The 23819-nt window shown below is 54.3% G+C and overlaps 1 protein-coding gene across 3 annotated transcripts in view; it reads left to right on the top strand.

Annotated features, from left to right (window-relative positions):
• Nucleotides 1–6409: 6409 nt before the first annotated feature.
• LTBP2 (latent transforming growth factor beta binding protein 2) overlaps nucleotides 6410–23819 on the top strand; it is a 75377-nt gene continuing 57967 nt past the window's right edge. For 2 of the 3 annotated variants that reach the window (XM_086614014.1, XM_086614012.1), the window contains exons 1-3: nucleotides 6410–6864; nucleotides 15268–15338; nucleotides 21192–21438. In XM_086614014.1, coding sequence (XP_086470140.1) covers nucleotides 6410–6864; nucleotides 15268–15338; nucleotides 21192–21438 — 773 coding nt within the window. The remainder of the gene's footprint in view (nucleotides 6865–15267; nucleotides 15339–21191; nucleotides 21439–23819) is intronic. The other variant, XM_086614015.1, reaches the window with a different exon arrangement.

Below are 23819 nucleotides of genomic sequence, written 5' to 3'. Positions count from 1 at the left end.
GGTGGGAAAGCACCTAAAATCCTCTTGACGGGGAGCAGGCCTGCAATTTCAGGATGGCAGTGTAACCAAAATAAAATTCAGATATAACATCAGCCCCACTGATCATTCCCATTTCAGGATGTATGTGGCCATTGTCAGTTTTCCTCTGACGTGTGAAGCTGATGGGCTGAAGAACTTCCAATCAGAGTTCCCTGTGCCCTGGGCAGCCACGGTGAGGGTCTTAAGAAAGGAACAGCAACTTGAAGGAAATGAAAGTCAGTGCTTTTTAGGAAGACTGCTTTGGAATCAGAAGCAGGAATGAAATTACTTTAATCCCAAACATCAGTAGAATCCAAGGTTTGATCCAGGTTTGTTTTTTCTGGTCTTTTTGTTGTTTAAGATAATGCAAAGTAAATGCAGTGGTCTTGAGAGAAGTTCAGTGTGGGAGGGATTTCTCAGGAAGAGCTTCTTCAGCACCGTTCTGGGATGACCTGGTTTCTTCTGTCCCCACTGTTGGGTCATCTTGCTTGGATCTCTATCTTTTCTCCAGGTTGTGGGTTCCTTGGGAAGCGCTGCCTGTGAAGTGGTACTAGATGCCAGAAAGGGAGACTTTCCACTGAGGATAGCACCCCGTGCTCCCTGTGTATCCTTGAGCTGTTGCTCCCGCTTCCCTGTTCCCTTCCAGTTTGTGACAAGCTGATGTTGGATGGCTGCCTCAGGAAAAGCCTCCTGGCATTAAGACCCCAGTGAAAAGGCGAAAAGGTGGTTATGGAAATTCACACAACCAGGACCCTTTCCACACTCCTCTCAACAGTGCCCCGACCGTGTGGGGAATGTTCCCTCTTCATGGATCAGAGCCCTTAAAAATGGCAAGAGGTTCTGCTTCCTTCTTTCCTTCCCTTCCCTCCCTTAGCAAGGACAGCTGACTAATGAGTGCTGCGGTTGGAGCCCCCCATCAGGCTGATGTCCTGAGCAGGCTTGCTCCCGCAGGGAACGCCTGATGGAATGGAGTTCCTGGTCAGGGCAGCCTCTGTGCTCCTGGGGGATGCTCAGGCTTTCCTGGTTTCCAGGCCCCCTCTCCCCACCATGTGCAATACCAGCCGCAGATACTGAAGGAGCAGAGAGGCCAGACCAGCCTCCTGGGGAGAGGGGAGATTGCAGTCAGATCACGGCAAACAGGACTTCATTAATTATAAATGGACAGGTTCCCCTGAGCTGCCGTAGCTCTGCGTGAGTCACATTCTAGCTAAGGTGTTAGGTTTTTTTTCTGCTGAAGAGTTGCTGAAGGGGCTTGAAATAGTGTGATGGATAAATAAGGAACCAGCTGTGCTTTGCAGCCAGTCCCACCAGAGCCTTTCTGCAGCAGTAGCCCACAGCAACCTCCTCTGCCTCACTCTGCACTCCTGTCCCTCGGGTTCTGCCATCTGGCCCCGCTCTCCAAGTTTCCTCTTCCTAGCGCATGTTTTCATCCCCTCCAGCATGTGGTCTCAGCCCTTGGTAATGCACAGACATATGTTTCGACAACAGCGCAACCAAGGAGTCCAGTTGTGTGGGACATTCACTTGGCTGGTCTGTGCCTCCCTCCTCCATCTAGGAGATAGTCCTGGTTAAATGAAAGCAGAAGGAACAACAAAACCAGCAAACCTTGGCTTTCAACTAGGAGCTGCTGGACAGTTTCTCTTCTGTCTTCTGACAGCAAACAGTCCCTTACAGGGTTCTTGGCTGCCTGCTGGCTGCCTCCTCAGGGGGAGAGGCTAAGATGTACCTTAGGGCTCTGAGGGACACACCAAGAGCTGGTGGAGGTGGCTGGGATGGTCGGGGTGTGTGTCTGGCTGGAGTGGCTCATCTGTGCGGTGGGAATGTCTCCTTCCCTGGGTGCCATAGCTCGAGAGTGCTGAGCTGTGTGTGCCTCTTGGCAAAGCCAAGGGGTGGGAATGGTGTCCATGGAGGATTTACTGGCTGTACTCACAAATTCAGAAGCTGCTTTTCCTACCTCTCTGATGCCCATGGTGGCAGAGGTCCTCTCCAGAGGTGTCTCAATACTGCTGCCTCCAAGTTGTTTCTCCATCCAGCTTCCCAGGGCTGCCGTGTCCTCCCTCATACTGTGAGATGGCTCTTTTCAGAGAAGCTGTGACTTGTGCCTCTAAAAGGCTGGCTCCACACTCTGATTTTTAAGTGAGTGGGGCTGGTCAGCCTTCCCCTGCCCTTCAGCCCTGAGTGGGGAGGAGGGGGGAGTGCTCCTTCTTCCTCTGCAGGAGCTGCAGGCAGCTCCTGAATCCGTGGAATGTGTCCCATCTGCAGCGCGTTAGGGATCTGCTCACAGCAGAGGAAGAAGCACATGTGGGTTGTGAACCCTTCTGAAGAGGAAGAAAAGGGGCTAATTAATCTAAGGGATACAGTGCCAGGAGCCACATCTGGGAGCCAACTGGCCCTGGAAGCATGGCCCCCAGGTGCTACCCCCACCCCCCGAGGGCTTAGTGCAGAGGTGGTGCAGACACAATGGGTGGGGGAATGAGGGCAGAGGCATCCTGGCTCAGAGGGGCCCCCATAAGTGCAGTCCTGAAGGAGAGCCCCTTCTCCCTGTCCTTCGAGAGGGCTCAAGGATACCTGACTCATGCTCATCTCTGCAGAGCACAGTGTATCTTGACTCCTCTGTCTCTGGCCCCACAGCTTCAATCCTCAGCTGCCCAAGCAGTCCTTCTCCTCTGCCGTAGTGGTGACAGGTGAGAAGGGCCATGCTGTCAGCACAGTCCACCCTTGCTCCTCTCCCCTGCAGGGTCTGATGAGCCCCTTGCTTTCTGTGCTGGCTCCCGGGTCTGCCTCATTCACCTCCATGCCCTGGCCCTGCAAACTGTGGACTTGGAGAGGTGCTGCAGCTGCCTTTGGTTTCTCCTCTGGTGCTACCTAGAAGCTCGTGTGGTGTATTAAGGGGAAGTGAAGGCACCAAAGAGTACTCTGAGCTGCTCACCTGCAGTTCATCCCTCCAGAAGAGCCCTGCGCTCCCCACTGCTATCGAACCCTCTTCCCCAGCTTGCTACCCCATCCTCTCTCTGCTGATGATCTCTCTTCCTGGGTGGGGTTTTGATCTCAGTGGCGAGCAGCCCAACTGTCTGTACTCTGCCTGGGTGAGTTTCTGAGGAATGAGGTATTTCATGTTTGCCCACTGAGCCCCCATCAAGCGGCACACTGATGCCCAACCCGCACTATGACTCCCCTGCGCTTCCCCATTTTCAATGGGCTTGTTTTCATGGATGGCTGAGTATGAAATGAGCCATGGGGCTGGGAGGCAGTGAGACCATGCCCGAGCACCTGCACATCACCCATCTGCACCAAGGATGCAGTTGCTCCCCTCTGCAGGTGCCCAAGCCTATGCCTGCATCCCCTGTGCCAGGCAGCCCCCGGGCAGTGGGGCCAGGGCTCACCGCCTTTGGCTGGCCCCTGCTCTGCCGCTGCGCTTACGTGGGATCAAACGGCGCCGGTACGTCCCTGCAAAAGCAAACGAGCGTTTGCATGTGAGGCTGGAAGGAGCTCAGTGTCCAGCTCCTGGGGGGTTAGTGTAAACACGGAGCAAAGCTGATTTGAGAAGGGATGCCAGCTCCCTGGGCTGGGCTCCACTGCAGCCAGGAGCGGCTGCGAGAGTTACTGGAGGGCCGTCGATGGCTTTTGTTATATTTGCACATCTCATTCCCCAGCCCCGTTAGGGAGGCACAGGCTCCAGCAGCTCCCCCCGCCATCAGGGCCCTGAGCGTGGGCTCCTGTGGAGATGCAGTCCTTTGGGGATGCTGCCGGTCTCCTTCTTCCCTGGGGTGACCCAGTGGCTCCAGGGAAGATGAATCCACTTGCACCCCGACTGAGCCAGCTCCAGGGTTGCCTGCTCTGGCTTTGAGCACTGCCCGGGCTCTCGGCCGCTTTGTTTATGGCTTTGTTTATGGCGTTGATAATTTTCTCGTGTCAGGTTTAGGCACAAGCATTCTTTCCACTGCTGCATAAGAAAGTAATTAGGTGAGGATGGAAAGGACATTCCTCTTCCTCAGAACAAATAAACGAGCCATGGCTGTTATGGGGCACTGCTCATGCTGAGCCACACAAGCTCCTGCCCAAGCGGTGGCTCTGCCCTGGTAGGGTGGGCGGGCAAGCTGATGGTGTCCCAGGAAGTGCAAAAGCACCCACTGGTATTTCCTCTGATGCTGCTGTCCTGTAAGCCAGCTGCCAGCACCAGGGTCAAAGCCCAAACCCACTCAGCCCCATTGCTGAGGTTGCGCTTGCTCACCTGCCAGGTTACCTCCCCTTGCCCTCACTTGTCGGGCCCTGGCCAGAGGGGATACACTGGGGTCCTGCTCTGCACTTTTGGTGGGATTCATTCCCTGTGCTTCCACTCCTTTCCTGGCTCCTCTGCACCCCAGCGGGCAGGCAGCAGTGTTCCCATCCCAGGGAGGGGATGTCTGTGGTCCGAGAGGGCCTAAAAGGCAAGGGGCAGTGGGAAGAAGAGAGCTGGAGCCACTGGTTTCAAACACCAGAGGTGTTAGGAACGTGCTGGAGGCCGGAGAGGAGGCACTGGGCGAGCTGGACCCCTCTGCCATGAAGCTTTTGGGAAGCATACAGCTTGGTGAGGGTCAGGGGAGGTGGCATCTGCAGTGGGAGAGGCTGGAAGGACGGGAGAGTCAGTGGGACAGGGTCCTTAGGGGCTGGGGGAATGGTGGGCACAGGAGGAGAGCCAGTGCTCTATATGGCAGCCACCCCACACACCAAAAGGGACAAAAGAGATTAGATAAATTCATGGGCTGATATGACAATTTGCCTTTTGAACCCAGTGGCCAAGCTGCAGCATGTGGCTGAAGGAGCCCCTGCCCTGCAGGCTGCTGGGAGGCGTGAGGGTACACCCAAAGGATCTCTCTGTGTGCACGCAGAGTATCTCCTGTTCTCTTGTGGGCATCCAGCCGCGGTGCTCAGGGTCAGGGTAGTGAGTGAGGTACACCTTTCGTCTGCCTGACCTTGGCATGATGAAACAGGGTTGATAAGTGTTACTGGCTGCAGGAGCCACTGCAGGGACGCGCGCCAGTAAGCATCTCCTTCCTGTGGGCACCTGCAGTGCCCTCCTCTGCCTCCTTGCACAGAGAGATGCAGTGAGAGGTCTTTAGCCATTCACCAAGTTCACAACCACCACCGTGGACCAGAATGAGCCCACCCCAACCACACCGTGTTGCTGGGCTGGGAGTGAGCCTGCGCTCCTCTGGGAGGATTCGCTCCCTAGCTGAGATGGCCAAGGGCAGCCAAGAGCAGCAGAGATGTGGCAGAGGACAAGGCCAAGCTGACGTGTGTGGCTGAAAGGGGATTTCTGGCCTCCCTTCTCCTACTCTTCCCTCAGTCCTTCTTAGTGCATATAAAGCAGTCATTTTAAGTCATTCCTCGACCTCCAGGTGCCCACACAAAGCCAAATAAAGGGAGGGATGGACATCTATTCTAAGCTGGTGGGATATGTCTCCTGGAAGATCTCTCTTAGCTGAAAGACCTGGAATTTTTAGGTGGGCCCTTTTCTAGCCTGGACCTATACAAGAGCATAAAGCCCTGAGTTGGTTTTGAGGGTATCTGTAGCCAGGGTGGGATGGCAAACAAGACTCTTTTCATCACCATGCCTTTCTCCGGGGAGATGCCATCAAGAGCAGCAAGAGGGCTGATGCTGCTGATGCAGCTCCACAAGTCCCCAGCTGCTGAGGGGCTGCGGTGTATTCCTCTGGCATCCGTGTCTCCTGCCCCGCGGACTCCACACCCGGGGCCGCTCCACCTTCCCCGGGCGTTTCCAGCTGCGGCGGGAGCCGGCGGCTCGCTGCGGGCCGGGCGGCAGGGAGGGCTCTGGGGGCTGCACGCCCGTCCTCGGGCAGGCGGCGGACGGGTCTCCCCGGCCAGGCAGGGGTTAAGGCTTCTCTGTTGTAGTTTGTTTCCCTTTGCCAAAGTGGGTGTTGCTGGAATGTCTCCTCTCCTAAGGAGGGGGGCCGAGCCGTGTCCTCTGGAGAGGGGGGATGTCAGCATCAAAAAGACACAAAAGGGGGAGGTTTCCAAAAATAAAACCCTCCATCCCCTCCAGGCGCTGCCAGTGCCAGAGGCAGGCGCGAAGGTGCTCGGAGCTGCCTGCGGAGCGCGGGAGCTCTCTGGCAGCCCGGCGAGCGGGGCCGGCCGCCTTCCTCCTCCTCCTCCTCTTCTTCCTCCTCCCGCGGCGGCCGCTCGGCAGCCCGCGCCCCTGCCTTAGCCCCGCAGCCTGCGCCCCCGGCCCTGGTGGGCGGCAGGTCCCGGCGGAGCCGCGGAGCGGGATGGGGCGGTGAGCGGAGGGCGGAGAGCCGGCGGTCCCCTCTGCCCCGCGCCGGCCGCAGGATGCCAGCCGGGCGCTGAGCGCCCCGCGCCGCCCGTCTTCCCCTCCCCGCCACCGGCTGACACCATGCGGGGCGCCGCCGCCAGCCTCCTCCCGCTCACCTTTGCCGTCCTCCTGGGCTTCGCCGGCTGTCGGCCGGACTCCGCGGCCAGGCTGGAGCCGGGGAGCGGGGGGGCGGCGCGGCTGCGGGGCCGGGGGGCTGCCCTGGGGGCGGCAGGCACGGCGCACAGCCTGTCCCCGGCGCCCGGAGCCCCCCCGCCGGCACGGCCCCTCCCCGCCGCCCTCCACGTGGACCGCGGCTCCTCGGCTGCCGCGGGGAGCCCGAGCGAGGGCGACGACCGGAGGCAGCGTCCCGACCGCGGGCTGTCCGCGCCCCGGGGACAGGCGGGCGATGCCGGGCTCGGTTCCGGCCCGGGGCAGAGGAGCAGGCTGGACCCCTCCCGCCAGCGGCAGGGCAGCGGGCTGAAAGCCCGGGTCGTGCCCCGGGCGAAGGAGCCCAGCGGCAGAGGGAGGATGGCGGGGTAAGTGCTGCGGCCGGGGGAATCTTGCTGGGGGTGCGTAGCGTGAGCCCCGGTGGTCCCGGCGCCGCGTAGCCCGAGCCGGAGGCGCGGGGTCTTGTCCTGAGCCCGGTGCTGCATCGCCGGCGCTGCGTCCCGGTGCATCCCCCGTTCCCTCCCCGCGGGCGCTGCCCCGTCCCCACCGGGACGCCCCGCTGCCCGTGCCGGGGGCAGTCATGGGGGGCGATGTGCGGGGGGCTGGGGCCGTGCTGCCCCTCGGCTGGCTCTGGCACCGGGCCCGGGCCGCGGGGCAGCGCAGGAGGCGGCTCGGTGCTCGCGCTCGTGCCGCGCGTCTGTCCCGCACGTGCGGCGGGCGATCGCGCTGCTCTCGCCCACGCGATCCGTCGGCGTGCGCGTGTGTCCGTGTGCACGCGCGTGCCTGTGAGCCTGCGGCGGGCGGGAGGTGGCCGCTTCCCGGGGGTGCGGGACGCGACGCCCTCCCGGTGGCCCCGCAGGGCTCCGGCAGGTCGCCCAGCTGCGCGGCGGGCGGGGGTTAGTCCGCCGCTCTCCGGGGCTGCCCGCGGCCCGTCGTGCGGGTTGAGGGGCTGCCGCGGCGGCAGAGGCAGCGTGGCCCTGGTACGTGCGTGGTGGGAGAGGCTGGAGGGGCTCGCTTGGCTCTGCGGGACGGAGTCTGGCTGCTGCCGCCTTTGCTACAGGTACCTGGCCTCCTGGCTCCTTCCTCCCATAATGGGCCCCTTGTAAGCGCTCTGCGCGGCAGCTTTCCCATGGCTTCAGCTGGCTCAGCCGGGGGAGGCTTCCTATGACTTGCCTGGCAGGGCCGCTTCCAGCTCCAGTCTCTGGCTACAGCCCTATGGAGGTGGAGGGGAGATCATATGGCAAGGCCAGCTGCTGCGCTGCGAGGGGAGCCTGTGAGCAGGGACGTCTGGTGCAGTGCTGACGTACCCTTCGGCCCCGGGCCCCCTCCTCTGCAGTTCCCTCTCTGCTCCCCCATGGCTGATGCCCGTCCTGATGAGCTCCTCTGCCAGCTGGGAAGGGCTACCGAAGCCCTCGTGCGGGCAGTTTGACCTTCCTGTGTGGCAGCACGTGCCTGCTCTCCCCATGAGCCCTGCCAGGGGAATACCAAGGGCAGGCTCTGGGCTTACTGCCTTCTAACGTGGGCAGAAATGTCTTCTGCTAACACTGAGTGGGGAACTTCACTAGAATACAGAAGGCAGCTCCATCTTTGAGGTTTCTCTCTCCCATACTCACCTCCTCGCAAAATTTCAAGACAGAGATGTTCCCTGTGCCACTCTGTGTACTTTCCTTCAACGAATTCATAGAAGCACCTAACTCATTCTTCTTCCATTGTGTTCGATACATGAAGTATTTATCGCTAGCAGCTACTCAATGGCAGGTAGTAGTCCTGAGCAGATTTTGGCTTACCCAGTCCATTAGCTTTGGTTTGTCAGCTGCCCAGAATGCGAGTCTTGGGCAGATCAACTCCTGCTCAGTCAGGTTTGGACTTTTTTGGGCTCAGAAGGATTTTACCCTTTCTGCAGTCAAAGTGTGCTCAGCATTGCTTTGAGATCACATGGCGGTTCTGTTGGATTTGAATCATCTGAGATGTAGCCCGTTTCTTTTCAATGGCTACCCTGAATAGTCTCCACCAGGTTTTCAGGCTACAGCTGTCTCTGGCGACAATGGGCAGCCTGCACCGCTATCAGGAGCAGGTGGGCAGCCCCAAGGTCCATGCTGTGTTCAGAAGAGTGCTGAACCTCTTTGCAAGTAGCTTGCTTTCATCCCTTAATCAAGGATGTAAACGGGAATGGTTGGTCCAGCACTTACATGCTGTTGACCTGTTACCAGCTAGATTTGGCTTCCTGGGGTATCAGAGAGTGCCGTTGCCTCCAAGCTTAGAGGAAGGAAGAACTGTGCCTTGGTGCTGCGTTCCCCATGCAGGCTGTGCTGCACTCTCTGCCTCTGCTCTGCCCTGGAAGATGAGGGCTGGGGATATGGGGCTTGCTCTGATCCCCAAGAACTTCAACTCTGGAATGTGCACATAATGTCTTGTCATCAGTAGCTTTCCATCTTTTCTGGAGTCCAAATCGACACTTTTTAAATTTCTCTATGACCTGCTCTCTTTGGAGCTTATGAGAAAGCCTAGCTGAAGTAATTGTCCATGAGTAACCACATGGCGTTACTCCTCATGGAAAGCTAGCTGCTGCTGCCTCCAGCCATTTGGTAAGACTCCGTCCTTCCACCTCATCCATCTTCTTACGTCCCTTGCTGCACTGGACATGTTTCCATCCAGGAAACTCAGGGCCCCTAAAAAACTTCATTTCATGAAGTTTCATTTTTTTGCCAGGTGGGATATTTTCTGTTCTTCTATTTACACTGAACTCCTACAACTCTCTAGTATGACAACCTTCATTTTCCCCTACTCAGGTAGCTTTGCAGGCTGCATTAAACCCCAGTGCTATTTATTTATATAGTTACTTTGGCTTAAAATCTCAATTCCTGCGTGGGTTGCCTTTCCTGATTCCCCAGTCAGAATTCTCTGCTGGTACCTCCAGGGGCCTCACACAGTCCTGTGGTTGAAAAACCCATTTATTAACACTATATCCTTTTCTGGATAATTATTGTCTTGCTTTGTTTGATAGCAGCGTACCCAAAATTGAGGTTTTTTCTTGGGGTCTGTTGAGATGTGTTTGCCACCCTGTTCACATCTGACCTTGTTGCAGGTGGGACCTGCTCACACTCTTCCATGAGTATGTCCAACCACAAGTCTTGCGAGAGCTGGGTTTTAGGATTTTCTCTTGGTGGCTCCTTGTGAGGTGACTTTTGACACCACAGCAACTATTGCAGAAAATTACTGTCTCCTAACACTGAGTGAGGAAAACAATCCAGCCTCCAAAGCATCTCTGCTTTGCTATGCTCTGCTTAATCTGCCTGTTTCCCCAGCCCCCAGACTGGTTTGCAGACAAACACCAGTCCCCGCTGTTGAAGATGAGCTGTTTCTACCCAGTGTCGTGGAGCGGGAGACTTCCCAGTTCAGTGTGTTCAGTCTGGTGTTTAAAGTGCTTATAGGTTCATGGATGCAGCTTCTGGTCCATGGAAAGATTTTCCTCCTGAATGTTGGTGGCTAGGATCTCCAAAGCCCTGGCACATGCCAGCTATGGCTGTACTCATGTGCTGGATGCATCCCCCGTGATGTGACCCTCCTTGTTCCTCTGCACCGTGCCTGGTAGGGTGGGTGCCAGTGATGATCCTCAGGTGCTGTACACAAAATCAAAGGGAAGTGGGTAATGGGGAAGCAATCTAGGGAAGCCTCCTCTTCTGGTCCCTGCCTGGACGACTTCCAGGGGCATGTGAGACTCCCCAGGCAATAGTCTGGGAGTCTCACACTCTCGCCTTTTCCCTCCTACTTTCTTTTTGTGTGTTCTGCACCCCAGTTCTTGTTTAATTGCTGTTGTAGACACCGTCTATGGCTGTGTAGTCCTGCCTTACCCAGGCTTTGTGGATATAGTTTCTCTCTGCAGTGTGTGTATAGGACTGCTCAGGAGCTGAGGCAGTTAATGCTTGAGTGGACTTGGCAGAGGATTTTTGGTGGCTCATGGATGCCAGCAGCCTTTTGCTAATGTTCTTCATTGAGTCTGACTGCAAATATTTCATATGCAGTTGGATGAAGTTCACTGTCCTGCAGTAGAAAGTCAGACCTGATGATCTAATGGTCCCCCTGGCCTTCAGCAAGGATGCTGTAAATGACCTGAATGGAGTCAGCGTATCTGGCAGCATGAAGTTGAAAGATGATGCATAGATTGCTATTAAAATAAATGGTGAAAAAAATGGCTCTACTGAACGCTTCAGAAACAGTATGTGATCATCACCGAGGCTGTGCACATGCTGAAACTATGCAAAGCCATGATCTTACTACTGTTTTCTTGTTTTCCTTCCCCTTAGTGCTCATTGCAGTTGCCTGGCTCTGGTTTCATGTAACACTGCAAGATCTTGCAGGCTTGTATCATCCCGGGTACTGCTTTGCACAGCGGGGGCCTGATCCTGATGGTGGCCTCTGGTTGCTGCAGCAAAGCAGACGATGAAGGACTGCCTTGCTGTAGCTGCTTTGCCCAAGTTGCAGAATGTGCTGGTGCATCCAGTCAGGGCCATGAACAGTACTTCTGGATATAGGGCAGGTTCATGGCACTGGCTTCAGCTCTGTGAGGGATGCGAGGGAGATGCCTGTCCCAGAAAAGGGGCAGGCCAGTGAGTAGTACTTGACACCTCCTGTGCACCAAGTGCTCACAACGTGCTGGGGACTGTACCTGGGCATGGATGGTGCATGCTAGCTGTGGAGTGAGGGGAAAGCTTGGTTTGCAGTTGCTTACTTCTGCCTGTGCTATTTGGAGACCTCAGAGTGTACCAGGCACTTGAGACAGGGGCTGAGGTGTAGATCCAGTGTTCACTCTGCATTTTGCCAGAAAGACAAACATGAAGGCCCATGTCTGTCCTGGTGAGCTCTGCCTTAGGACTTTCTCTGGCACTGTGGCTATTCAGCTGTCTAAACTATTCAACCTCATTTCTCTCCAAAAAGGGGAAACTGACTACTAGAAACGGTCTCTGTCTGCTTCAGTCTGAGCTGGGCTGGGAACTATTTTGGAAGGTGCTAAGTGGCCCATGAGCCCTGTAGCAGTCCAGTGTTACAGGCAATCAAGTTCCAGTGCCTGGGAATGTCCTCAGCAATGTTTCCTTTCCTAGGAAAGATATGTGCTACCTGACCTGGCCCTTTGCAAGGTAAATACATTAATTAACGTACTTCACTGATAGGGAGACAGAGATAGGAAAGACAGACGATTTTCCCAAGACTTGTTTTGGCATCAGTGGCAGGACTGGGAATGCCGCATCCCTCCTCGCTTCCCATGCAGTATGACCTAGTGTGAGTGCTCAGTGGGACTTCAGCTTGGGAGACCGGCGTGAGGACTTGTCTTCCGTTCTGCTCTGATCTGGAGCTGTGTTGAGCTTCTTTCCACCTGGGAGAGCTGCTGACCTCTCCATTTGCCCACCCATCCTCTGGTCCCCCTGCACCTCAGGCTGCCCAGGATGAGGACGAGAGTCCTGCTCCCCTCTCCCTGCTGCCATGCTTCCGGTTTCAAGGGGTGGGTAAGCAGGAGGCAACCTGAGTGCTCAGCCTTGTGCAGCAGCTGAGTGCTTCAAAGTTAAGAGCGTGGCTTTGGCTCACGTCATTGTTAGGTCTGACAGGGGCTTGGTGCATCATGGCATCCAGCAGGTGCCTTCACTGGGCTTGGAAGCCCTTGTTCCCTGTGCAATGGGAGGTGATCGGGGGCTGCTCAGTGTGTACAGACAGCTCCCCAGCAGCCACTCCTGGGATAGTGACACCAGACCTGAGGTACCCTGCCACTTGTTTTGTTCTCCAGACTCAGCACTGGATGGAGAGGTCCGGGACTGGACGTACCCCGCAGGTGGCTCATGCCTGAGCCACATCTTTGCCCAAAGTGTTTGCAACGGCATGTGCAGCAGGACAAACACAGCTGGGGGCTGCCACTCTTGAGCACTGTCCCTCCATGCTGTAAACATGCCATGCTCCTTAAACCTGCTGGGATTCATTCTGAATTCTTTGTAAGGCAGTGAAAGCCACTTAGCGTTCAAGCCATGCAAATGTCAACAAAAGGCTTTAAGTAGAACTAGACATGCTCAGGACTGGGTCCCCATAGCTATTTTCCCACTGCTGATGCCCTTGCTCACCTGACGCCCCATGCTATGTGAGGTCCTGCTCACTGGGCTTTCATCAGGAAACAGTTGTGGTCCTTCTCTGCCCTCTAGTACTATCTACATGTTGCTTCTCCCAACTGCTCACTTACAGTCCTGGAGGTCCTCCCTGCCTCCATCTCTGCCCATCCTCTCATCCAGGAGGTCATGGAAGGAAAGGGCATCCCTGTCCAGGTACTCCCTCTTCCCCTGCCTCTGAGGGCATCCCTGCCAGGTTGCTCCCCTCTGCACATGCTGGGCTGCCCTCCCTCGAGAAGCATTGCCCTGGTGCCAGCATCTCCCTTCACCTGTGGTCGGCAACTCATGTCTGGAGCTGGCAGTGACACAGAGTGACCAAGAGAGGTTTGTGTCGAAGCTTGAACAGGGGTTTCAGGCAGGACCATCTTCTGACCCGGCTGTGTTTATGTGAAAGTCAATCCCAAAGAGTGATCTCGTCTGCTCAGGCTCAAGTTCCTGTCTTAGTCTCATACTTTTCTTCCTACAACCTCTGGCTCGCTGTTGGCATTGAGAGCAGCTAGCAGCACGCTCCCTCCAGCATGCCTGTGAGAAATGTAGATAAATCTTGAACTTTCATTCCGTGAAGAACTAATAGTATGATTCAAGGCCAATACAGCTTCTCTGGAGAAGGTAGTTATTTTGCCTACAAGAAACAACCTCTGATTATGTCAGTGATTTGAGGTGGGAAAGGGCAAGGGCTTTGCTCTTTGAACAGACTGTCTGAGTATGACTTGCAAGGTGTGTTTCAGCTGTGCCAAGGGAAGAATGGCAGCTGTGATAGTCTAAATAAAGATGCTTATGCTGCTGCTCGGAGTGGAGTACGTCAGCAGACCTTAATTACCTAAAGATCTGCTCCAGTTCAATGGTTTTCTCTCTTTACTGATCTGGACATCTTTAAAAAGCTTAAGGCCTTTGTGGGCTCTTATGCAGTAAGTAAAGGAAAGTTTGCTTGTTTGCTTTCCTTGGTTACTTTCTGGGGATGTCTTAAAGAAGAGACCCACAGATCTCTCTGCGTTGACAGACAAAAAGCTGGCAATCGGTGCTCTAGCCCAGCCAGAGCAGATGTGAGTGGATGCAAGAATTAACTTTGGCTTGTTCTGTTTGCAGGAAGTCACACCAAGGGAATTTAAGTGCTTTCTCTCTGTAAAAATCTACCCAGGTTAATAAAATGTTGATCCTGAAGGGCTGGATAACACTTTACAAATGATGTGGCTTCTCAGACCACTTCCCCTTCCCATGTGGGGTGATTGTTTCTCTACAGGCAGCTTCATTCATGAACACCAGAACAATTCTTGGCACGCCTGCTACCCACTGTCTTTGGCTTTCCTAAAACGTGAGCCCCACAGCTTGAGCTCTGGCACTTCTGGAGTCTCATCTCATGCCATGTGGATGCAGGAGTCACAAGGATGCCAGTTCAGAGCAGGATCATCTTCTGATCCGGCTGTGTTCATGTGAAAGTCAATCCCAAAGACAAATGTGCATGTTTCCATGGTTTCTGTAAATTCTGTCAGCAGCTCCAACTGCCTTGTCCAGCTTTAGAAATAAACCATGCTCCCCACTTCATTTCCAGAGGCTTTCCAGAGCTTTCAGGCTGCCTATTTCTATCTTTTGATGACTGTACTCTCCTATCTACCTAGACAGGCAAAAGTTACATATTCCCAAAACCTTCCCTCCACGATGAGTAAATACACTTGGAGAGTAACCTGCAACTTAGTATTCCTTCTCGTTATAGATATGTAAATGCGAGATATGACCAGAGGAAGCAGGATTAGCTGCCTGCTTGGGCGTTGTGGAGCACCTCTTGGCAGCACAGCGCTGTCTCTGATAGCCGTGTGTTCACAGTGATCGCTACCTGAAAGCACATAACAAGGGAGAAGTGGGGAGGACATCGTCTGTGCAAAGGCAGTCAGAAAGTTGTTGCGGCAAAGTGCTGGAATTAACCACCACGGGAATGATGTGAGTGTCCTAGAGTTAGTCTAGCACTGTGCCTGTCAAGCAGGCGCAGATTTCCTAGCACCAGCAAGTCCTCAGCACCCGGGGTTGCTGTGCCAGTGGCAGATAACAAACGTGGGACTGGGGTGCTTGCAAAGGGAGAGCAAGCTGGGGAGTGGCCGACGTGGCTGCTGGCATGCCATCCCTCCTGGGGTGAGGCTGAGCCGTGAACAGCAACAGGCGGCAGCAGTGAGGCGGAGAACGAAGCGCTGTTTTCATCTGAAGCATCTCGGGATACTTGCGGAGGCGAGACACTATGAGCAAAGTTGGAATCAGGCCTGATTTACACCCCAATACCATCAAGTGCCATGAGGTCTTTACTGATTGCAGGCTGCTGGCCTCCAGTTGCTCTCAGGAGGAAAATGGTTCCTCTGAGCGCTGTGCCAGGAACCCAGCATAATGCCAGTTCAAAGGGGAGATACTCCCTGAGGGATTGCTCACACTGCAGCATTCACACGTTCCTTGGGGGTTTCTTTTCCAAGCACTTAAACAACTCAGCCCTTGTCCCATTGGTTTTGATCTCAGCTGCTGGTCCATCTGGAAGGAAATATCAGATGCTGCAGGAAATAATTTTACGGGTGACTCAGAGGTGCTGGCTGCAGAGAGACCTCGGCTTCCCTTCTCCTAACTGCGCTTCTTTGTCTCTCTGCTTAGGCCAAATGTCTGTGGCAGACAGTGTTGCCCAGGATGGACCACGGCTCCCGGCACAAACCGCTGCATCAAACGTGAGTATGACAGTCTCATCTGGCTTGGGTCTCATGATGCACTCCTAAAAAGTGCCCGAATACTGCAGTGACCCCACACACATCCCCTGTGCTGTGCCGAGGCAGGAGATGGACCGTGGGGTCCCCGGTGGCAGCGTCGCAGTCTCCCCCACGGGGCTGCCAGGCTGTGGGTTATCTTTCCCTGCTGGGTGGCAAAATCTGAGCATGCTGAATAATTACGGCTCTGCTTTATTATTGTTTGTAGTGTCCGTCTCGAGCAGGGTCTTGTTGGGGCAGGGCATTGCAATGGCACGTTCACGGGCGAGTTTCGAGCCCTGGGTTCTCATTGTCCTGCTTGGAGCAAAAGGCAGGTCTGTGAAAGCCTCAGCAAGTGGGAACTGGCAGAGCGGGGCTGTGCTCACGTGGGCAAGTGTTGCTGATGCTGAAGGGGAAATCAGGGCTGCAAATTATCTGAGTGCTACTAAGGAGAGCAATTACTGGAGTTGGCACAACGGCTGGGACGGGTGGAGCTGGAGCGTGGTGTAGCACGTGGGACGTGTAAAATGGTGGGGGGTGGTGGGGTGCTCCTGCAGTGCGGAAACTGCCCAGCCAGGGCCCTGCTGCCTGCCTGCAGCAGGGTTAATAAGGGCTCTTCTCCTCTGGACGGCTCTGCCACAGCTCTGGGGGCTGAGATCATTTTGGGCTCCCCAAGGCAGCACTGGAAGGGAAAGCGTTTGGGCAGGCACCAGCGCCACGCATGCCAGAGGCAGCTGCACTGTCATCTCCATCCCAAATAGCTCCTCAACCGCAGCCCAGCCCCTGCTGCAGTCCCTTGTCTGTAAACAACAGGGTTACACCACCCAGCCCACCCGTGGACCTTCCTGGGGGATCGATGCCCTGTGCACCTGCCCTGCCCCAGGGAGGCGAGGGGCTGCCCGCAGCGCCGGAGCAGCTCGGAGGGCAGGGAACACCCAGGCACTGGGCAGCCTTTCTGGATGGGAACGCCCTGCCCAGAATAGCCGAGAGCATCTGCCTTCACTCAAGTGGCAGCAGCTGCCCAGATGTTTAGCAGGGAAAGAGGCTCGGCTTTGTTTGCCGCAGGATCTCACAACGCTTCGGCCGCGCTGGGATAATTGCATTAGCGATCGCTGCTCGGGAGCAAGGGGCCAAGGGCTGACTCACCTCCCTTCTCCCTCTCCCCCCTGCCGACAGAAGCCAAACGGTAGAGACCGTGCTGTGCTGCCAGACAGCGTCTGTAAACAGAACGCGGGGCCAGCCATGGCAGCATCTTTCTCTCATTAGGGATTTTCGTAGGAGCAGTAGATCTGGGCTCGCAGCCACGCAGGCTGTCTAGTGGTCGCTCAGGTGCTGGGCCCTTCTTCTCAAAGACTTATTAAAAGGACGCTGTCAACATCGTCGGGCCTGACAGTGTCCCCGTGACTGTGGATGGTAAATCTCAGGCAGGTTTTAGCTGGAGACCGGAGATGTGTAAACATTTAGTTCCCAACTACCTCCCTCACTGGGCTTTTCTGCTGGAGTTCAAGCTGCTGGGGACGTTTGTCTGTTTTTAGGGCTGCCAAGGCAAGCTGGGCAGCCCGTCCCAGCTAGTTTCTGCACCATGGTACTCTTTACTGTCTGATGCCGTGGTCTTTGATATGGGGTGTACCAGGGAAGTGTTGGCATAGTAAAAATGCAGCCAGAGGGAACCACTTAGCGTGACGAAGCAGAGAAGTTGGCATTTGCGTCTTGGGCAGGACTTTGGTTTTGCTGGGTCTGAGCGTGGGTGAGAGAATAGGCCAAATTTTTGCCTTCATCTGCTCCCTGTCCCCTACTGACCATGGTGATTTCTTCCTTCTCCACCCATGCTATTCCAGGAAATTTCCTCTTGCAGCATCTCCACATATGACTGAACTCAAGCCATGGGCAGGTTTCTCTGGCCTTTTGGGTTGTTCCAACTTCAAGGACTAAAGTGCAGTGAGGACTTGGGGAGTTTCCAGACAGTCAATGACTGGGAAGATGAAAAGGAGAAGTCTCTGTCTTTGGGACATTGATGTTTCCTGGGAAAATAGAAGTGAACTAAGGGAGATTTCACCTGCTTGCCATGGGCTTGGCTTCTACCCACATGCTGCCAGGCCACCATGATGAACTGCATACAGGGCATCCTGTGGGGCCTCCAGGAGCCTTCCCACAGGAGGGGACATTAGGGATAATGAGCTACACCTGAACTTGGGCCCAAGGAGTTCATCCAAGCTCCTCCGTGTTTAACTTCATCCTGGGTTGAGACTCAGGGTTTTATGTCTTGGGTTTGGTGGAGAAGAAACCCGTACACACAAGCTGTCCAGAAGGCCCCTTGCACTGCCAGTATTTCAGGGGCTGCAGGGTGCATTTGTTGATAATTTAGCTGCTGCCTATTAGCTCATGATCCTTCTCCTCTGCTTCAGAGCAAGGGAATCCTCTTGCTCAGCCTCCCAATGTCAGTTCATCAACCTCCACTTTCAGCAGCATTATTTACTATGGCTCTCTGCTGCTTCCCAAGATAGCAGCCTGCTGGACTAGTATGCAGGGTGATCTTTTTTTCTGACATGGATATTTTAAAGCTTAAAAGAAACACTTTTAATCAGCGTATTGGGAAGGACTAAATAAATTAATGCGCTTCCTAATCTCATACAGATGGTCTTGCGGTTAAGATACTGGATGAAGGCGCAGGGATTCCAGGAGGAGTTGCTGGCTCTGCTGTGATCTCACAGTGTGTCTTCAGACAGTCGCATTAGCACCTGGGGCTTTTCCACATCCGCAAAATGGAGATGACATTCACATGCTCTCTCCTTTATCTCTCTTCTGTACAGTGACTGTAGTGTTTTTTGAGCCCAGACTGTTTTTCACTGAAGTTCTGTTTTCCCTCTCTGTTTTCCCTCTCTGTTATTCCTGTTGATCTCCCTGCCTGTCAGCCTGTACAGATCTCTCATTTGTGTTAAATTGTCCATCCTTTCTGGCTTTGCTAACATAGAGCTTTAAGTTAGAACTGGGATTACATATTGCCCTGCATCAATAAGCAAGCTTTTCCATGAGAAAGTGAACTAAATCACCCCAGTGGTACAAGTCCTTCAGCATCTTCCCAGTTTTCCTGTGGAAGCCTAGCTGGATGGACAGGTTCCCCTGCACTTAAATGGGATGAGCAGGAGCTGCTTACAGTGAAGATCTACACCACTCTCCTAGACCTAGAGCACGTGCAGAGCAGCAGGGACACAGTAATTGAATGTCACCTTGCAATGTCATTGCTCAATCCTGGCCCGGATGTGCCTGCAAAGCAATGGGAGCTTGGACTTGGTGACCTTACTCTCTGATGGTCCTGCCAGACTGGCCTAGGTGGGTGGTCAGAGTCATGCCACAGTCACCCCTGCAGTGTGACCTCGCAGGGAGGACTTACCTCATGCACTGAAGACCAGACAGCACCAGACTTGCTCTGTGAGAGCACTGCTAGATGCTCTTGAACAAACTAGTGTTGCTACTAATGATACTTAAGCAGCGCTCCAGATATCATCCTCTTATTAAGAGTTTTGAGATGACACTTTTTGCTCTCCCTAAAGCCCCAGCTCCTGGAGCAGGTGATTATATGAGACTATGGTGAGGAGCAATGAGCGGCTGTCATCTTAACAGAACCGTTTATAGCCCTCACAGCTAGGGAGAGACATCTCAGAGCAGCCCCTGGGCTCAGACACCAGAAAGCGAAGAGAAAGTTTCCAAATATGCATATATTTTTAACCGTCCTGTTTCTTCTGTCAGTGTTATGGGTTTGGGGGCCTGACTTGTGATTTCACACACTTGGCATTGGCAGTACTTCTGCTGAGCCATCTGCTCTCCCTACATGGCATAACTGGACTGAGTGAAAACCAGTGACTTTTTAAAGCTCCGTCAAGTTCTTCCTGAGTCTACAAAGACAACGGGAAGGGGATTAATCCTAAAACTGGAATATTTCAGCTAGGGCAGCTCCCCGCCCATCCTGAGTGAAGGGACCGGAAGATTAATCCCATTCCCTTCTTCCTCTTCTCTGTATCAGGTGCCTTAGGGACATTTTAGAGTGCCTGGCCACTAATCACTGCTTTTCTGCTGAAGGGCACAGTCTAACTTGATTGTGAACATTGTTAGTGGGAGAGGTTGTGAGAACTGCGGTGATCCCAGGTCCCGGCATCGTGGCTCTGCAGTATTTCAGCACGTGAAGTGATTGTTTTCAATGGCAGGCTTCCTGCCCTGGTGGCGTTCGTTAAAACAGACATTTGTTGGGAGATAACAGTAGGGACCGGCAGTCTATTTAAATCACAGCTGAGTTTTATATTATAAATTACATCAACTTTTGGAGCGCCAGACTTCCCAGAGACGACTAATTCCTGCCTGACTAGGACCCTGTCTCTGTTCCAGAGACTGCAGTGGTGGATGATTGATTTTACGGGGGATTTCATCAAAACCTCTGGCTTTAACCTATACAGCCCTATGTGACTTGGGTTCTCCCTTTCCTTGACATCTCCCCTCTCTTCCTGAGTGTTAACATGGTAATAAAGGTCAAATGAAGCATTCCAACCAACATATCCCTGATCTGGTTAGGAAAAGCTGATGGCAGTCCAGTTTTGGGGTGGGGGAAGGGTTATGGGGAATATACTGCTGTGAAAGGATCTCAGAGCCTGAACAAGGACTTTCCTCACTTGGCAACAGCGAGATGATGTGTGAATGGCACACGAGGCTAGAGCTCTCTGTATGTTCGTTGCCCAGAAGTAGCGTTTCTCGCAGGCGTGCTTGGATCTCAGGGGTTTGGAGCCAGAGAGCGAGAGATGTGCTTATGAAACCCCTGCAGCTGCAGGTGAAGGTGGTGGGATTTCAGATGCTCCTGCAGCCTCCCTGGGGCAGTCCTGGGGAAGGCACTCTTAGCAGAAGTGGTGGCTGCATGTTTCACCCCATCCACAGGGTTCCCATGTGGCAGGAGGTTAATGTCTACCTCGTGTTGTCCGACAAGGTTGCGTTGCTCTTTGGCCAGCTGGCCCTTTCCTTCTTTGAGGGAGGACACTGTTTTCCAGTGCCTTTTAAATTACTCTTGCTCAGAACAATGAGCCTGGTCCTACCTGAGTGAGCTGTGGTTTCCTGGCTCTTGCTGGCTGGGCTATAAACCCAATTTGGCATCTGTTGACTTGGGAAGTGTTAGGGTTCGGCATATATTAATAGCACTTTCCTCCCGAGGTGCAAACTGAAGCTGATGTGCTGTAATTAGGAACACGCAGAGGCTCAGAGGGTGATTTGGGCATGAAGTTAATGAACTGTAAGTCCCCGTAGCTATGGAGGAATTTGAGCGCAGTGACTCCAAAATCAGCTGCAGAGGGAGAGTTGGAAAGGTCTGGAAGGGACAGCCAGGGAACCATGCAAATCAGACCCCAAAATGGACCAAAGCAGGAAGGTGACACGCAAACTACTCCCAAGAGGCTGCGATAGAGCATGGTTGTCTTTCTTCTCATCTGGCAGTGGTTGCCTCCCCTTGCTCTTAGATTGAGGTCCTGCTCCTGCTCGGAGATCTACGGGCAGTGCTGGAGGCTGTATGCTCTCTGCAGACCATGCTGCTCATTTTTCAGCTTTCTGAAGTGAGTATTTGTTGGAGAAGAGTTCTGCAGAGACCACCAGGGAGAAGTGGGAACAGAAACAAGTCTCTGATGGCAGTGACCTTGTGTTAGGGACCCATGGCAGCAGTATTGCTGAGACTTTGAAGGTCACCTGCCTGCAGACAAGAGATCGAGCCGCCCTGGTTGTGCTGCCCTGGCTGGGTGCCACCCCTGTGGGGCTGAGCATGCTGCTGGGAGCCCCGTGTCCACTAACCACCTTTCTGTGTCTCCCCAGCTGTCTGTGACCCACCATGCCAGAACAAGGGCTCCTGCAGCCGTCCCCAGGTCTGTACCTGTCGCTCGGGCTTCCAGGGCTCCCGGTGCGAAGAAGTTGTTCCCGAGCAGGAGTACCACCCACCCAGTGCTGCCGCCGCTGCCTTCCAGCCCCCCGCGAGTTCCCTGCGGAGGAGGACCAGCACGACAGGGCGGGATGCCTCCCTGCAAAGGGCTCAGGCGCCCGTCCCGCGGCACATCCCAGCTGCGTAAGTCAAACCCAGTTCCCGGTAGGATGCTTCTCCAAACCCACCAGCAGCTAACGCCCTACTTGGTCAGGCCACAGCCTCTGCTTCCTGAGATTGGGCAGCTCGGCTCATGGGGAGGGCTCCTGCCTGGAGTGTGGGAGCTGATGGAAGGGGGCTGGGCCCTGCTGTCCCTCCAAGGGAATCAGTTTGGTCCCAGCACTGTGTCATGGTCCCCAGGCACATGCAAGAATGGGAGCTAGTGATGGTTCCACGGTGAAGGAGGACTGTGAAGCTCAGCGATTTGCCCTTGTCCCGTTGATGAGCAGTGGCAGCGGTAGCAGCAGGGTGGATGGAGGAGCAGGGGTTAAATCTCTTTCCCAAGAGGATGCATTTAGAGCAATATGTCCAGATCATATCCACAGAAGGGTACATAGATATGAGATGTGCTTTTGAATGCTGGTATGAACAAAGCGATGATACTTGGAGATGTCTCCTGGCAAACTCTGGCTGTTATTGAGCTGTTTGTTCCGTATTTCTGTGTCGCCCTGCTGTGGTGTGGGTCATTTTGGTAACCAGGTAAAGATGCAGCTATTGGAGCTCACGGAGGTCTGTGCAGGAGAGACTCTGTGAGGAGCACGTTAAGCTTGGAATGACAACTGTGGCATCGTCCGGTTCTTTTGGGTGAGGTAGAGCTTATGGCTTCATCCCATCTGCCTCAGGTCAATGCTGTGGTGCTCTTGTACCCAAGCTGCAACTGCTCCACACTTTTTGTGTTTTGTGAAGTCCCTCTGGAGCTGTGGGCTTTCTGTTGAAGGAGGGAGTAAAGACGGGAAAGGTGCCTTTCCATGGCAAGCACCTCTGCGGTTCTGGCAGCTCAGTGGGAATGGAGAGGTGGGGATACAACAACCACACGTTTGTTTTTTTAAAAATCACTGCTGCTTTTCTCAGAGAATCCATGTACATGGGACCAAATGTTAAACTACAGCACCCTTAAGGGCCCATGTTGTTCTTGTTGCCGCTCACTCAGTTGCTGGACCAGAAAGACTGGTTTTGTTGATAGCCACCGCAGCAGAGAATTTGCACGTGGCTTCCAGCAGAAGTCCCTCAGTAGTAGTCAAGAAGACATTACAGCAAATTACTGGTGCCTAACCAGGAGGTAACTTCAGTTTCTCCTTTTCTTCTCTGAGCTGTTTCGACCTTCTCTGTCAGCATCACTTAGAGCTGCCGGAGGAGAGTTTTCTGTATTTCTGCAGGTTGTTTTTAAAGCGTCTGTTGCACTTAAGGTAGCTGTTACTTTTCCATCTCTTCTGAAGCAGAGGCAATGCATGGGCTGGAGACATTTCTAGACACTTACTCTCAGCCAGCTCCGGTTTTGGAGAGGCTCAAATGACTGATGAGGAATTGACTGACACAAAGTAGTTCACTGAAGCCGGCATGTCTTGGTGCCCAAATGAAAGACTATCTGATGAGAACCAAATTCAGGCAAGGCAGAGATGATGCTGGCAGGGAGAGATGGCCAAGCCCTTGTCATCACTGCCCCAAGAGAGGTTCGGTGCCCCAGCAAGCATGCAGCCCTCGCACGTGCTTGCAATCCTGGTCATTGCTGACAAGTTTCCCTCCCAGTGATGACCTCTTCCTACCCCTCCATGCCACTGAAGGACTGGAGGGGAGGGAGAGCAGTGGCCTTGGAGATACAGCACCTGTTGAAGGCTTTCCCAGTAAGGAACATGACCTCAGGCTCTGCGCAGAGGACAGAGGGCTGTGCAAGCACTGGCAGAGCATTCCTGTCCAGACAGTCAGACACGGCATCTAGCAACGGCACTGAGCTGGGATCGCTGAATGCCCAGCTGCCTGCTGTATCTTAAATCCTCTGGCGCTATCCCAAGGACATAGGACTTCATTAAAGACCGTGCTGTGCCTTTCCTCCTTCCCTCCCCACAGAGGCCATAGGACGTCGCCATATCCCATAAGATTCAGCAGGAATATTTGACGTTTGTCCTTTGCGATGGCCACAGGTAGAACCCCGGGACACGGCCGCCACTGACTGCCTTCTGGAACTATCCTGTGCTGTGCCTTTCCTGCTCGGACAATGCGTAGCGGTGCTGTGCAGACAGGTGTGGGGCTGCCTGCACCCTGGCACTGGTCCGCGTCAGAACACCCCACTTCAGCCCCTGGGCGTTTTCCTGTACAATTCAGTTGCTGTTGCACCCAGCCGTGCTCTGCCGCTGCTCCCCTTGCACTGGCATTGGGGCTCATCTGGCCCCTGGGCAAGTTGGCTCGACAAAAAACTAACACAACAAAATTAAGGATAATTTTCTGCCATTTCAGTGGGCTAAATTGACTGATTGAAAGATCACATGAGGACCAAAAGGGTTGGACAGAATTGCAAGGCTACCATTGCG

This window comes from Tauraco erythrolophus, chromosome 6 (assembly GCF_009769465.1).
Source record: "Tauraco erythrolophus isolate bTauEry1 chromosome 6, bTauEry1.pri, whole genome shotgun sequence".
Classification (NCBI taxonomy): Eukaryota; Metazoa; Chordata; class Aves; order Musophagiformes; family Musophagidae; genus Tauraco; species Tauraco erythrolophus.
Note: the sequence above shows the minus strand (reverse complement) of the source record. Positions and strands in the feature narration are given on the sequence as shown.